The sequence below is a fragment of the Cherax quadricarinatus genome, chromosome 64 (genome assembly GCF_038502225.1).
Source record: "Cherax quadricarinatus isolate ZL_2023a chromosome 64, ASM3850222v1, whole genome shotgun sequence".
Classification (NCBI taxonomy): Eukaryota; Metazoa; Arthropoda; class Malacostraca; order Decapoda; family Parastacidae; genus Cherax; species Cherax quadricarinatus.
This window is the reverse complement of record NC_091355.1, coordinates 10,081,778-10,094,094: the sequence shown is the minus strand read 5'-3', so window position 1 is coordinate 10,094,094 and position 12,317 is coordinate 10,081,778. Positions and strand designations below refer to the sequence as shown.

At 38.0% G+C, this 12,317-nt stretch overlaps 1 protein-coding gene across 3 annotated transcripts in view; it reads left to right on the top strand.

Moving 5' to 3' along the window:
* Positions 1–12,317, top strand: part of LOC128700015 (low-density lipoprotein receptor-related protein 12) — a 46,752-nt gene that overhangs the window by 18,232 nt on the left and 16,203 nt on the right. For all 3 annotated transcript variants that reach the window (XM_053792928.2, XM_053792929.2, XM_053792930.2), the window contains exons 6-10: positions 1,553–1,636; positions 4,409–4,519; positions 4,692–4,805; positions 8,772–8,908; positions 10,845–10,949. In XM_053792928.2, coding sequence (XP_053648903.2) covers positions 1,553–1,636; positions 4,409–4,519; positions 4,692–4,805; positions 8,772–8,908; positions 10,845–10,949 — 551 coding nt within the window. The remainder of the gene's footprint in view (positions 1–1,552; positions 1,637–4,408; positions 4,520–4,691; positions 4,806–8,771; positions 8,909–10,844; positions 10,950–12,317) is intronic.

Here is a 12,317-nt window from a genome sequence, read left to right as displayed (position 1 = left end):
AAAGTATTTTCTTTTTGGGGATTTTCTTTCTTTTTTGGGTCACCCTGCCTCGGTGGGAGACGGCTGACTTGTTGAAAAAAAAAAAAAAAAAAAAAAAAAAAATTTTAAATTGCCTAAAGTACTAAATATTTGACCTACTCAGTGAAAGTGCTTTGTATATATCACAGCAACTACTGCTAATATATGCTTAGTGCAGAATTAATGTAAAATTTTTAGTCAGTCAAGTCAGAAATTTAGAAAGCCAAGGTAGTCATTAGTATTTATTTATTATATTTAAATTGCTAAACCCATGCGGGTTATTCTCAAAAGTCACTTACTCACCCTAGACTAAATACTCAATACTCAATATTTAACTTTACCAAAAAATCTCCCAGTTACCTAAATCTTAAAACTTCAAGACTAGACACCAAGTTCAGACATTGACTAATACTACATTGTCGTATAAATACCTAAACAAAACAGTACTGCCCTACACCCAATTGTAGCATTCCTATACTGTAAACTACTTTTAGCAAATCACAATGTTATATTCCCATAATATAATTTCAATATTTTACTATTGAAACTATTGTTCATTGTCGACAGGTATGTAATTGAATCACGTTTCATAAAAAGCAGTTTTGAAAATAATATGAATATTTCCTTGGGTTTATGTAAATTAGATTCATTTATAATTAATAGAACTATTGTACAACTTAAACTATGATAAATTTCTTTAGTATTAAGTAGTCAGTAAGCCATTAAATTAAGTCTGTCCATAATGCCTAGGCATGATAGAGGCTCTCTCTGCACTGCAACTCATTATTGTAAATACATAATCTCAATGTACTACTTGCAAAGAAATAAAAATTTGAATTTGAATTCAGCACAAGGAGTGGTGGAGGCTTGATCATCCATCCCTTAAGAACAAGACAGACATGCTGCCTGTGTTGACCATTCCCACCAGTAGCTAGTAGCAGAGAATGTTTGTTTAAATAATGTGGCATATGGTAGGTCAGTGATATGTAGGGTAAGAAGGAGAAGGCCCAGAATGCTATTTTTTATGGGGTGCCTAGGTGCCAGTGAAGGGCTTTTGATCCATGGAATTGGGATTACACTCCATTTCTGTAGATAAGACTGGATTAACTTCCATTCCCAGACACTGTATAATCTACTGTGGATTTACAACTTTCCCAAGGAATATAATAATAATAATTCAAGGAAACTGGTTAGCCAGACTTAAGTCCTGGAGGTGGGAAGGGCAATGTCTGTATTCTAAAGGAGGGGTGAGGAAGTTGCAGTCAGAGGGTAATCTGATTGCGATACTAGTACACTTTTGGAAAGACTGTGTTTGAATGAATGATTGGTGAATGCATTTTTTCTTTGGGTCATCCTGCCTAAATGGGAGATGGCCTACCTATCAGAAAATGAATAACAACAGCTGTGTTGTCACATGGACTAACACTAACAAGAGTCTGGTAACGAGGTAATCTTTGGGGAAACCTCACCTTCTTCAGTGCTATAAAAGCAGGAAAAAACTTTAGTCTACAAGTAATCTCTTCATCCTCCCCAGCTGGTTGTGTGGGAGTAGCAGACAGCCAACACTGTGATGGACGATGGCACTGCAGTGAAGGAGAAGACGAATTGGGGTGTTTTGGTATGTGTTCTTACAAACAATGCTTCTCATTGTAGACTTCTTGAGAGAGGTTTCTTGATGTTGCTGAGGGGCTCTTGATCTGGAGAATTGGATCTCTGCTCTAATTCCCTGAATTGATTCTGAATACCTTCCAACCCCCTCCCCTCCCCACAGTTGCTACATAAACCCTACAGATTTAGCACTCCCCCATGATAATTCTCATTATAGAGCAAGCTATATCTATGTGTAATGTACAGTATTATTTGTTTTGTTTTTTTTGTCTAGATACTGTAGTATTCTTGTATGGGATGTAAGATTTATAGTGAAATTTTTAATGTAAAATGCTATTTCAGATGAAGTTCTAGGAATGTGACACAGTATCAGTATCGGCCATTTTTTAGGTATAGGTGAAAAACGGCCAATACCAGGTGAAACTTCTTAAAATGTGTGTTAATATTACACGTGTGCTTAAAGATATTGACATAACCCTCACAATTGTGAGGGTTACGCACGCATACACGTACTCAGCGTGAGCTGTGACTCAACCCCTGCAACCACATATAGGTGAGTACACACCCTATCCTACCCCCACTCACCCACCCCTACGTACCTACTTTCCTGTATCATTGTAATACCTGTTTGGCAGTAAGTATTTCCTTATATATTGAACATAGGTGTCCTGTAGCTCGATCACTAGTGCACTCAGCTCACGCACTGAGGTCCGGAGTTCGAATCTCTGGTATGACTGGAAAACATTAGGATGTGTTTCCATAAGGCACCTGCTGTCCATGTTCACCCATCGGTATAAAATGGGTACCTAGGTGTTAGTGAACTGGTGTGGGTCACATCCTGGGACAAAACTGACATAATTTGCCCAAAATGCTCTGCATAGCAAACAGCTTTCTATATAGTAGTATGTCATTGATGTCAGGTAAGCCTGTATACCTTGTACATGTATTGTAGAAATAAAGATATTATTTTATTAGTCATGATTTAAAAAATGAAAAACAAAGGAAAAGTATCAGAATTGGCCAAAGATTGAGTATCGGTATCAGCTGAAAATTGAGTATTGGTATCAGCCAAAAATTGAGTATTAGTATCAGCATCAATAGAATTCCTCCTTCCTCCCTGAAGGGTTGGAAGGAGAAGCAGCCAGGGCATCCCACCACAGTGAAGACCTGTTTTTCTCTATTGTGTTAAGTCAAGATCTGATTGAGGGTGTTCACATTAACATTCTGGGAGTTCAGTTGTTATTATTATTATTATTATTATTATTATTATTATTATTATTATTATTTTTATTATTTTTATTATTATTATTATTATTATTTGTCCCATCCCTAAACTGTAACTTATGCATCATGTTTTCACCTCAAGTTCTGCACTTTCATTGTGTACCACTCTGCATCCTGCTGAGATTGTAATCATTCTCTAGAGTTTAAAGGGTCAGTTGCACTCATAATTTAACTATCCAATAACATAAATTAGCAGTTTTGCCATATTTCAAAAGATGCCAATTTCAGAGTTGACAGACATTCCTGGCACTAAAATAAAATTTTCTCTGTTCAAGTCATGTGTCCCCTCTTAAATTTCAGGGCTTTCCACTTTGAAAATTTTTACGGACAAAAAATAAAAATTACTGTTATGCAGACTACTGCATTAGTGTATGAAATGACAGAGAATCTTTTCCTGATCATAATGACACCAAAAGTATGAAATTTGATGGAAAACTTATGGAATTATGCTCTCGCAAAGTTAGCGGTCTCGATGATGTTTACGCATCGGCGATTTCACCCGCTTTGAGCCCTATTTTGAGCCAGTTCCAGTGTACTAGTCGACAAAAATCATAACTTTCGCTAGAACTCCATTTTTTATATTGAATGAGTACAAGAAACCACCGATTTACCGATTTCAACTATCCAATAAAGTGGTCAGAAATTAGCAGTTTTGCCAATTTCACACAAATTTCAAAAGATACCAATTTCCAAATAGGGTCCAGAATAAACAAGACAGACATTCCTGGCACTAAAATAACATTTTCTCTGTTCATTAGTCATGTTCCTAGTCCCCTCTTAAATTTCTTTTGCTTTCCACTTTGAATTTTTACTCTCACAAAAAATAGAAAATTTACTGTTATGCAGACTACTGCATTAGTGTAGAAATGGTATAAATAATATCAGCGCATTTGTGAAAGAATATTAGACTCGCCAGTTGATGTATTTTGGATGCGTGGCATGATTTGTTTACTTTTGAACTTTGACAAAAATCGAACATTTCTGCTACTTAGAGCTCAATTTCAAGGTACTTTTCTTTGTGAAACCAATCAAAATCATCTCAATTTCTGTAATATGTCTTCCATTCTATAAAATGAGACCAGGAAAACTAGAATACAACCATAAGTACCATATGAAAATACAGAGCAAAATCACTGTTTTAAACCAAAAACACGGTCAAAGTTTTTTTTTCTCATTACACACTGTGTGCTGCAGGATTTTTTTTTTATATTGTGCACACTGACCACATAGACCCATTCTTTCATATTTAGGTCTACCAGCTTTCTCTTGCTAGATTTAAAGGCGCTAGAATTTATGCGTACTAGTACGTCAGTAACCCTGGTGTGTAAGCTGTACTAGTACATCGGAAACCCTGAAAGGGTTAAATATGTTTCATGTACTTGTTAAATATTTTGTTTCCAATAAAAATGTTTGTGAGGCTTGAGAAATGCTGTTTATTCCTCTGCTGGAAGCTTGTAAGTTATAATGTTGTATTGAGAGAGGGATCTGAATATTGCAGGTTGTGATGCAGACGAGTTTTGGTGTGGAGAAGGAACAGACTGCTATAAGGCCACACGCCGCTGTGATGGTATATCAGATTGTCATAATGGAGCTGATGAAATGTATTGTAGTGAGTATTGTGTTGCAACCAATACCAGTGTGATTACTTAAATCTGGTTATTAAGTAAAGTAATTGCTGGTTAGATTGTGTAAGCAAAATTAGAAGACATAAGTTCAGTCTTTTAATTTAATGCTAAATACTACAATTATACTCTTAAGTTATTTGCATTTTGGCATTGCAGGTTGCTTGAATCGGACTCAGTGTGCACCAAATTCTGAATTCTGTTATGACCCTAAGACTCAGCGCTGTGATGGTATTCTCCACTGTCCTAGTGGACAGGATGAAATCGATTGTGGTAAGGAAGAGCATACTGTATTATTATTTGATTGGTTTATATGCTTGCTTCCCATGGGGAAGTGAAACAGAATTCTTCCCCCGTAAGCCACATGCGTTGTAAGAGGCGACTAAAATGCCGGGAAAAAGGTGCTAGTAACACCTTCTCCTGTATATATTACTAAATTTAAAAAGAGAATCTTTTGTTTTTCTTCTTGGGCCACTCTGCCTTGGTGGGATACGGCTGGTTTGTTGAAAGAAGAAAAAAGAAATATTTTCTCCTAGGTACATAGTAGGTTGGTAGACAGCAACCACCCAGGGAGGTACTACCATCCTGCCAAGTGAGTGTAAAACGAAAGCCTGTAATTGTTTTACATGAAGTAGGATTGCTGGTGTCTTTTTTCTGTCTCATAAACATGCAAGATTTCAGGTACATCTTGCTACTTCTACTTACATTAAGGTCACACTACACGTGCATGTAAAAGCATATACATGCATATACACACACTTCTGGGTTTTCTTCTGTTTTTCTTACTAGTTCTTGTTCTTGTTTATTTCCACTTATCTCCATGGGGAAGTGGAACAGAATTCTTCCTCCGTAACCCATGTGTGTCATAAGAGGCAACTAAAATGCCAGGAGCAAGGGGGGCTAGTAACCCCTTCTCCTGTACATATTACTAAATGTAAAAGGAGAAACTTTCATTTTTTCTCTTGGGGCCCCCCTACCTCGGTGGGATACGGTCGGTGAATTGAAAGAAGATACATGTTTTCTGTGTTGGGGCCAACGTGGAATATGACACATACTCACACCAAAGGCTCACGTTTCTAGGCCCAGTTGAGCATGTCTTGCACTTTTGCATTCAGTGTAGTTCGCTGTCTCCTCCCTCTGCATGTTGTTACACTTGTGTTGCGGTGGTCAGTGTCACCTGGATAGCTTTGCTTCTTCACTTTTCAACCTTATGCCACAGTGTCAGCACCAACTTTTCTCTCCCAGATGAATAATTATTTAGCCAGTGCTTCATTTTCTCTGGTATGGAAGTCCCTGAGCATGTCTGAGGATTGTCTTTATTCTCTGCTCTTATTGAATTCCTATAGGGGATAGCTTTTCACTCTGCTTGGTCCTGCCTTGACTGCTGCTTGTTGGGCTGGGTTGACATCCTCATGATAGTTTAGTGTCCAGTGTATCCTTATTTATTCCCTGTGACTTGTTCTGGGGTGACATTCCCCATGTTGCTGTCTTTAAACAACTTTTGCTACCATTAGTGATCTTACTTGTCAAGAGGGTGTGGCCAAGACTTTCTTTATCTCTTGAGCCTCCCTGCCTCTCTTACCTTTGGATTGGGAGCCCTTGAGTCATCAACTCCAGGACTGTCTTGGGCATTTATCAGATGTTGATCATGTAGACAACATTGCTTCCAATAATAAACTGGCAAGGAGTTTGATATTGTTTACAGCTATGCTTGCCACTCACAGTATTCCTCTGCTTGCATTCAGGGATTGTGTGCATCCCTGTGCTTTTAGCAGGGATTTTGGCCCCATGTCTTTAGGACTGAGTTCCTACCTCTTGTCTCCTTGATCCTGGGTTTCTTGGGGCGCCTGCTGATTCACCATCTTAGAATAGAGGATATTCACTCCTAAGTTGTCTTGTTTATAGGGTGAAGTGGGTGGATGGCAGACTCTCTTGATTTTTCTTCAGGATCTTCATACATATGATTTTAACAAAATTCAAAGCAGAATCCATCTCCAGGGATTTTTTCTTCTTGTTCAGTACAAATGGGTTGCTTTAATCAATAAGGCCTTTCATTACATCTTGATTCATCATGACAACTCTTCAAGCTCTCCACTCAAGTTGGGGCCATGAGTCTCCACACACATTAATCAGTTTTGTGTACTCAGCCTCTGTACTTGTAGCATGTCTGTTGACATCTTCCAGGATAACTCTCTAGTTACTGGCTTTTTTTATGCTTGCTTATTTTTGGATAGTACTGCAGGCATTCTAGATAGTAAGCTTCTTATGTAACACGTGAGGCTGGCAAATGTTCTGTAATACTCGATACAGTGGTTTGGAACACTGTTTAGTTTTGCCCCAAAGACAGATCAAAATTCATAGAACAATTATTTTCTCCATATTAGGTTTGGGTCTCATTCATAAGGGCGAAATAGCAAAAGGAATACCACACTCAGCTCCACGACTTAATATTTTATTAAAATAAATATTTATTCCTTGTTTTAATGTCCAATTTATGATTACAAAAGCTTTTATGACTATGGCTTAATAATGTTTAAAGCAAGTAGTACTTTTATTATAAGAAAGCTATGAAAATCTAAAGAACAGCACCCAAAGCTTTCCAGTGAAGATCTAGCACTCACTCTTTACATTTCAACATCTATGTGAAAACAACTGGATGAAGACCCCCACTATTAATAGATATTTCCAGTGGAAGCATTATCAGAGTGCTTTGATCAATGCACACACTTTTACACAATACAGATGTTGCTTAACTCATGTACATCACCTCTATCAGAACTTTGGAAGATGACACAGCATTTAATACTACGTACTGTACTCTACTGTAAGTGCACTTGTTAAATTTGTTTTTCTTAATTCAGTCATATCTTGCCAGAAAGACAAGACCATAGTCTTGCCTTTCTGGCAAGACCATTGAATGGGTGAAAGTGAATGTATTTTCTTCATTGTTAAGTCACCCTGCATCATTGGTTGGGGTGTTAAAAAAAAAAAGTCTTGGGAATTGATATTGCATAGAGAATTGTTAATACTTTGGAAATTTCTATTTTCTCTAAAATTGTTAATATTTTTGAAATTCCCAGACTGATATTTGAGAATTATTAGTACAGTGGAACCTCGGTTTTCATCTTTAATCCGTTCCAGAAGGTCGGCCGAAAACCGATTTGTACAAAATCTGAAGTAATATTTCCCATAAGAAATCATGTAAATCCAATTAATCCATTCCAGACACCCAAAAATATTAACAAAAATACATTTTATAGAGAATAACTATAGTTTTACATAGAGAAAACAATGAGAAACAAATGTAAATGACTAATGAAATGGATAAATGAACATTTAACATCACTTTTACTATTAATTGAAGACTCTTGTTGGCATATAGAAGACGGCGAGGAGGGGAGAGGGAGGAGAGGTTATTGTTTTTAAAAGGAATGCCCCTCCATAAGGACTTCAGGTATCAAAGCCCTATCCAGGGTTACTTCCTTTCTTTGTCTTACTGGCACTAGGACCAGCTTGAGTCACTGTACCCCTGTCGCACAAAAAATCTGTCCAGAGAGACCTGTTTCTGGCATCTCGCTCCACCTTGCACAAATGTCCTTAATTGCTAAAGAAGGCACATTCTTCCCTCTCTTCCTCCTCCTCTGAAGCAATTTCCTCAGCTAAGGTCTGTTGCTGTTCCAGGTGAAGGTCTTGTTTCAGATGAGCACGCGGAGTAATGCTCACTGAATGAGTAACAAAGGCAGACTGAGTCACAAATGTATGAGCAGCTACGTCCCTCGGACAGGCGGATATGTCTCGTACGGACGATTTCCAAGCGGATGTACGAAAACAGGGGAAATTTTGCCGAAAAAAGTGGTCGAAAACTGAATTGTACAATAACCGGACCGGACAAAAACTGGGGTTCCACTGTACCTTAGAAATTATTGCAATTCTTTAAGTCAGTATTGTAATTGGAGAAAAAAGGCATACCACCCTCAGTGATTGTCTAATATTCCAAGTTTATAGAAAAAGTTTTTCTAGCACTGTACTTTTATTTACGTAAAATATTTTAAGAGGTGCACCTCTAACTGTAGTGTAGGCGCACCTATGGCAAGACAGTGATGAAGTGAATGATGATGAAAGTTTCTTCTTTTTTGGGTCACCCTGCCTTGGTGGGAAATGGCTAATGTGTTAATAAATAAAAACAATATAAGTCGTAGCTATAAGAGATTTAGATTGTGATTACCTAATATATTATAGGTGGGCACTGTCATCACATGATCCCATGTGGTCACGGTGGACTGTGCTATACCGCTGCCCAGCGTTGTGATGGAGCCTCGCAGTGTGGGGATGGTTCTGACGAGGCCAACTGTACACCACAATTGTGTCACCCTCACGTAATTTGCTCCGTTCTCATTTACTTTCATTTTTATTCCTGTGATCCATATACAGGAGGGCCCCGCTTTACAGTGTTTCACTAATGCAGCAGTTTTCAGTTATACCCATTCCTCATTTACTCAAACTTCCTACAATAAATACGTTCACCATTCACTATAAGCTAAGGACAAAAATGTTTTAAGGTAAGTAATGTGTGTATTGTATATGCATTTTTTTTTTGTTTTAGCCCTAGCAATATTGCTCACTTAATTTCTGATATTATAAACATGTTATCAGGCTTTTATATTAATTTGAAAGAAAAAAAAAAAGTATGTTTCACTTTACATCAGTAGTCCGGAACCTAACGTGCTGTATAAGCGGGTCCTCCTGTGCATTCTGTATTATACTGTATTGCTAGTTACCTGGAGTTTAGAAGATACATCATATTTACTTTTATTTAGTGTCTCAGGATAGGTTCAATAGCTTTTCATTTATATCAGATTCAGAAGGGTTGGATTGGAACACACTTGAACAGTGTTTCCCAACCTGAACAGTGTAGCCCATTAAGCGATTTTAAAATTCAGAGGATAGTAAACTCTAAGGGGCAACAGGAGGCCACTTCGAAAGAAATTAGTGTTGAAACCTTATTATGAATTAGATACTGTACATGTGCAACATCTGGCTATCTTTGTAGACGTTTTGCCATCCATTGGCTTTATCAGTACAAATCAAGGACATAATGTGAAGACATTAGAACTATATACAAAAGACAAGGTAATCATTCCCTCAACCACTGGATGGACAAACATCTATAAAGTAAAAATACCAGATGTTGCACATGTGTCTAATTCGTCATCTTGTTGGTATTATATACCATTTGTTCACAAACCTCATTACACATTCAGGTGGTACACACTTTTTTTTTTTTTTTTTTGACAGGTATTGGAAAGCATATTGTAATAAGTGTGTGGCAAGCATATTTTATTTTCCAATTGTGTTTTAGTTCATCATTATTCATTTGATTAACCTTAAAAGAAAGGTCTTTGCAGAATTCATAGTTAATTAAAAATTTATTCTCTGGGGCATAAGCTCACATTGTTCATTAAATAAGAGAGGATGGGGCCTATGTAAAAAAAAAAAACAAGCTGAGAATGTATTACAGAAAGAGTTTCTTTATTAAAGTTGTTAAGGGTCATATATAGGGGCCATGAAAGATAAGGCATGCCATAGCGAAATGGAACAGAATTCTTCTCCGTAAGCCATGCGTGTTGTAAGAGGCGACTAAAATGCCGGGAGCAAGGGGCTAAGTCACCCCTTCTGTATAAATTACTAAATTTAAAAAGAGAAACTTTTGTTTTTCTTTTTGGGCCTCCCTGCCTCGGTGGGATACAGTTGGTTTGTTGAAAGAAAGAAGAAAGGGCTGAGGAGTTGTTGAGATGGTTTGGACATTTAGAGAGGATGGTACAAAATTGGATGACTTGGAGGGTGTATTAATCTAGTAAAGGGAAGGAGGAGTAGGAGTCATCCTAGGAAAGGTTGGAAGGAGGGGGTAAAGGAGGTTTCATATTGCAAGGGGCTTGGACATCCAACAGGCGTGTACTAGCATGTTAGATAAGAGTGAGTGGAGGCAAGTGTTTTTTTATGACAGTGTGCTGTTGTAGTGTGAGCAAGGTAGTAATTATGAAGGGATTTAGAGAAATCAGTTAGGGAGATTTGAGTTTTGGAGGTAGGAAGGAGTACATTGCCTGCACTCTGAAGGAGAAGTGTGGATAATGCAGGTTACAGGGGCATCTGAACTGTAAGGTGAAATATAATACAATAAATTTTGTATTGGGTACTTTTCTGCTTTTTGAATGTCTTAATTACATTGTGTGTAACAGCTGTAAATTACTACTATGAATGATAGCTTTAAAATTCAGCTTCAGATACTGCACACCATTGTACCTTGTTTTACAGCATGGAGCCTTCCTGTGTGCAAATCGCCGCTGCATTCGTGATGCTTGGAGATGTGATCAGTTTGATGACTGTGGAGATGCTAGTGATGAAGAGGACTGCTTAAGGGTAAGATCAGAGCATGCACACATGCACACACACACGTGCACACACATGTGCACACACGTGCACACACACGTGCACACATGCACACACGTGCACACACACACACGTGCACACACACACACACACACACACACACACACACACACACACACACACACACACACACACACACACACACACACACACACACACACACACACACACACACCTAAGCAGAGGTATGATAAAGCTCACGATTCAGGGAGAGTGACCTAGTAGCGACCAGTGAAGAGGCAGGGCCAGGAGCTAGGAATCGACCCCTGCAACCTCAACTAGGTGAGTACACATGTGCACACACACACGTGCACACACACACGTGCACACACTTATGCACACACACACACGTGCACACACATGCACACACAGGCACACACACATGCACACACGTGCACACATGCACACACACATGAACACATGTGCGCACATGCGCGCACACACATACACACACATACATACATACATACATTCATTCATTTATTGTTGAATTACCATTCTGATAATATTCAGCAAGTTAACACAAGAAAGGTATGTTTATAGTATAGTGATTTTGATGTGCTAGCCTTGACTCCATAATAGCAGCTGCATCATACACTGCAGAAATGGGTCTCTGAATATTAAGTTTATTTTTAATTACTGCCTATATGTGCTATATTTAAAAATAAATTCCTTTTTTTACATTGGCCATTTTCCACTGAGGAAGAATGACCTAAAAGAAGAGGAAACATCACCATCCTTCAGCTACTGTCTTGCCAGAAGCAAGAATACATTACAGTTCAGATGGCTCTCCAAACTGCAACACCCTTACCCCTCATTCGAAGTACAGTAGGGCCCTGCTTTATGGTGTTTCGGTTTATGGTGTTCTGCTAATACGGACATTTCAGATTATGACCAAAACTCTTTATACGGCTCCCCCCACCTGACTTTCTAATGCAGTCACTGCATTCTCTGTGAGCACCGCGTCTCTCCATCATGTCTGGAAACCTTCCAACGTTTCAAGTTTTTTTAAAAGTTATTTCATTTTTTTTTTCTTTTTACAAGTTGGCCATGTCCCACCTAAATAAACTTACACACTGCTGGCATGTAGGTACAATTAAAATCAGTAAGAGTGTCTTATGTCTCAAGATGCCATATTAATAATCATAATAATAATCATTGAGTCTCATTAAATGTATATTACATTAATATACATTTTTTTTTTTTTTTTTTTTTTTTTTTTTTTTTTTTTTTTTTTTTTTTTTTTTCTTTCCCCAACAAGTCGGCCGTCTCCCACCGAGGCAGGGTGACCCAAAAAAGAAAGAAAATACTTTTATCATCATTCAACACTTTCACCAC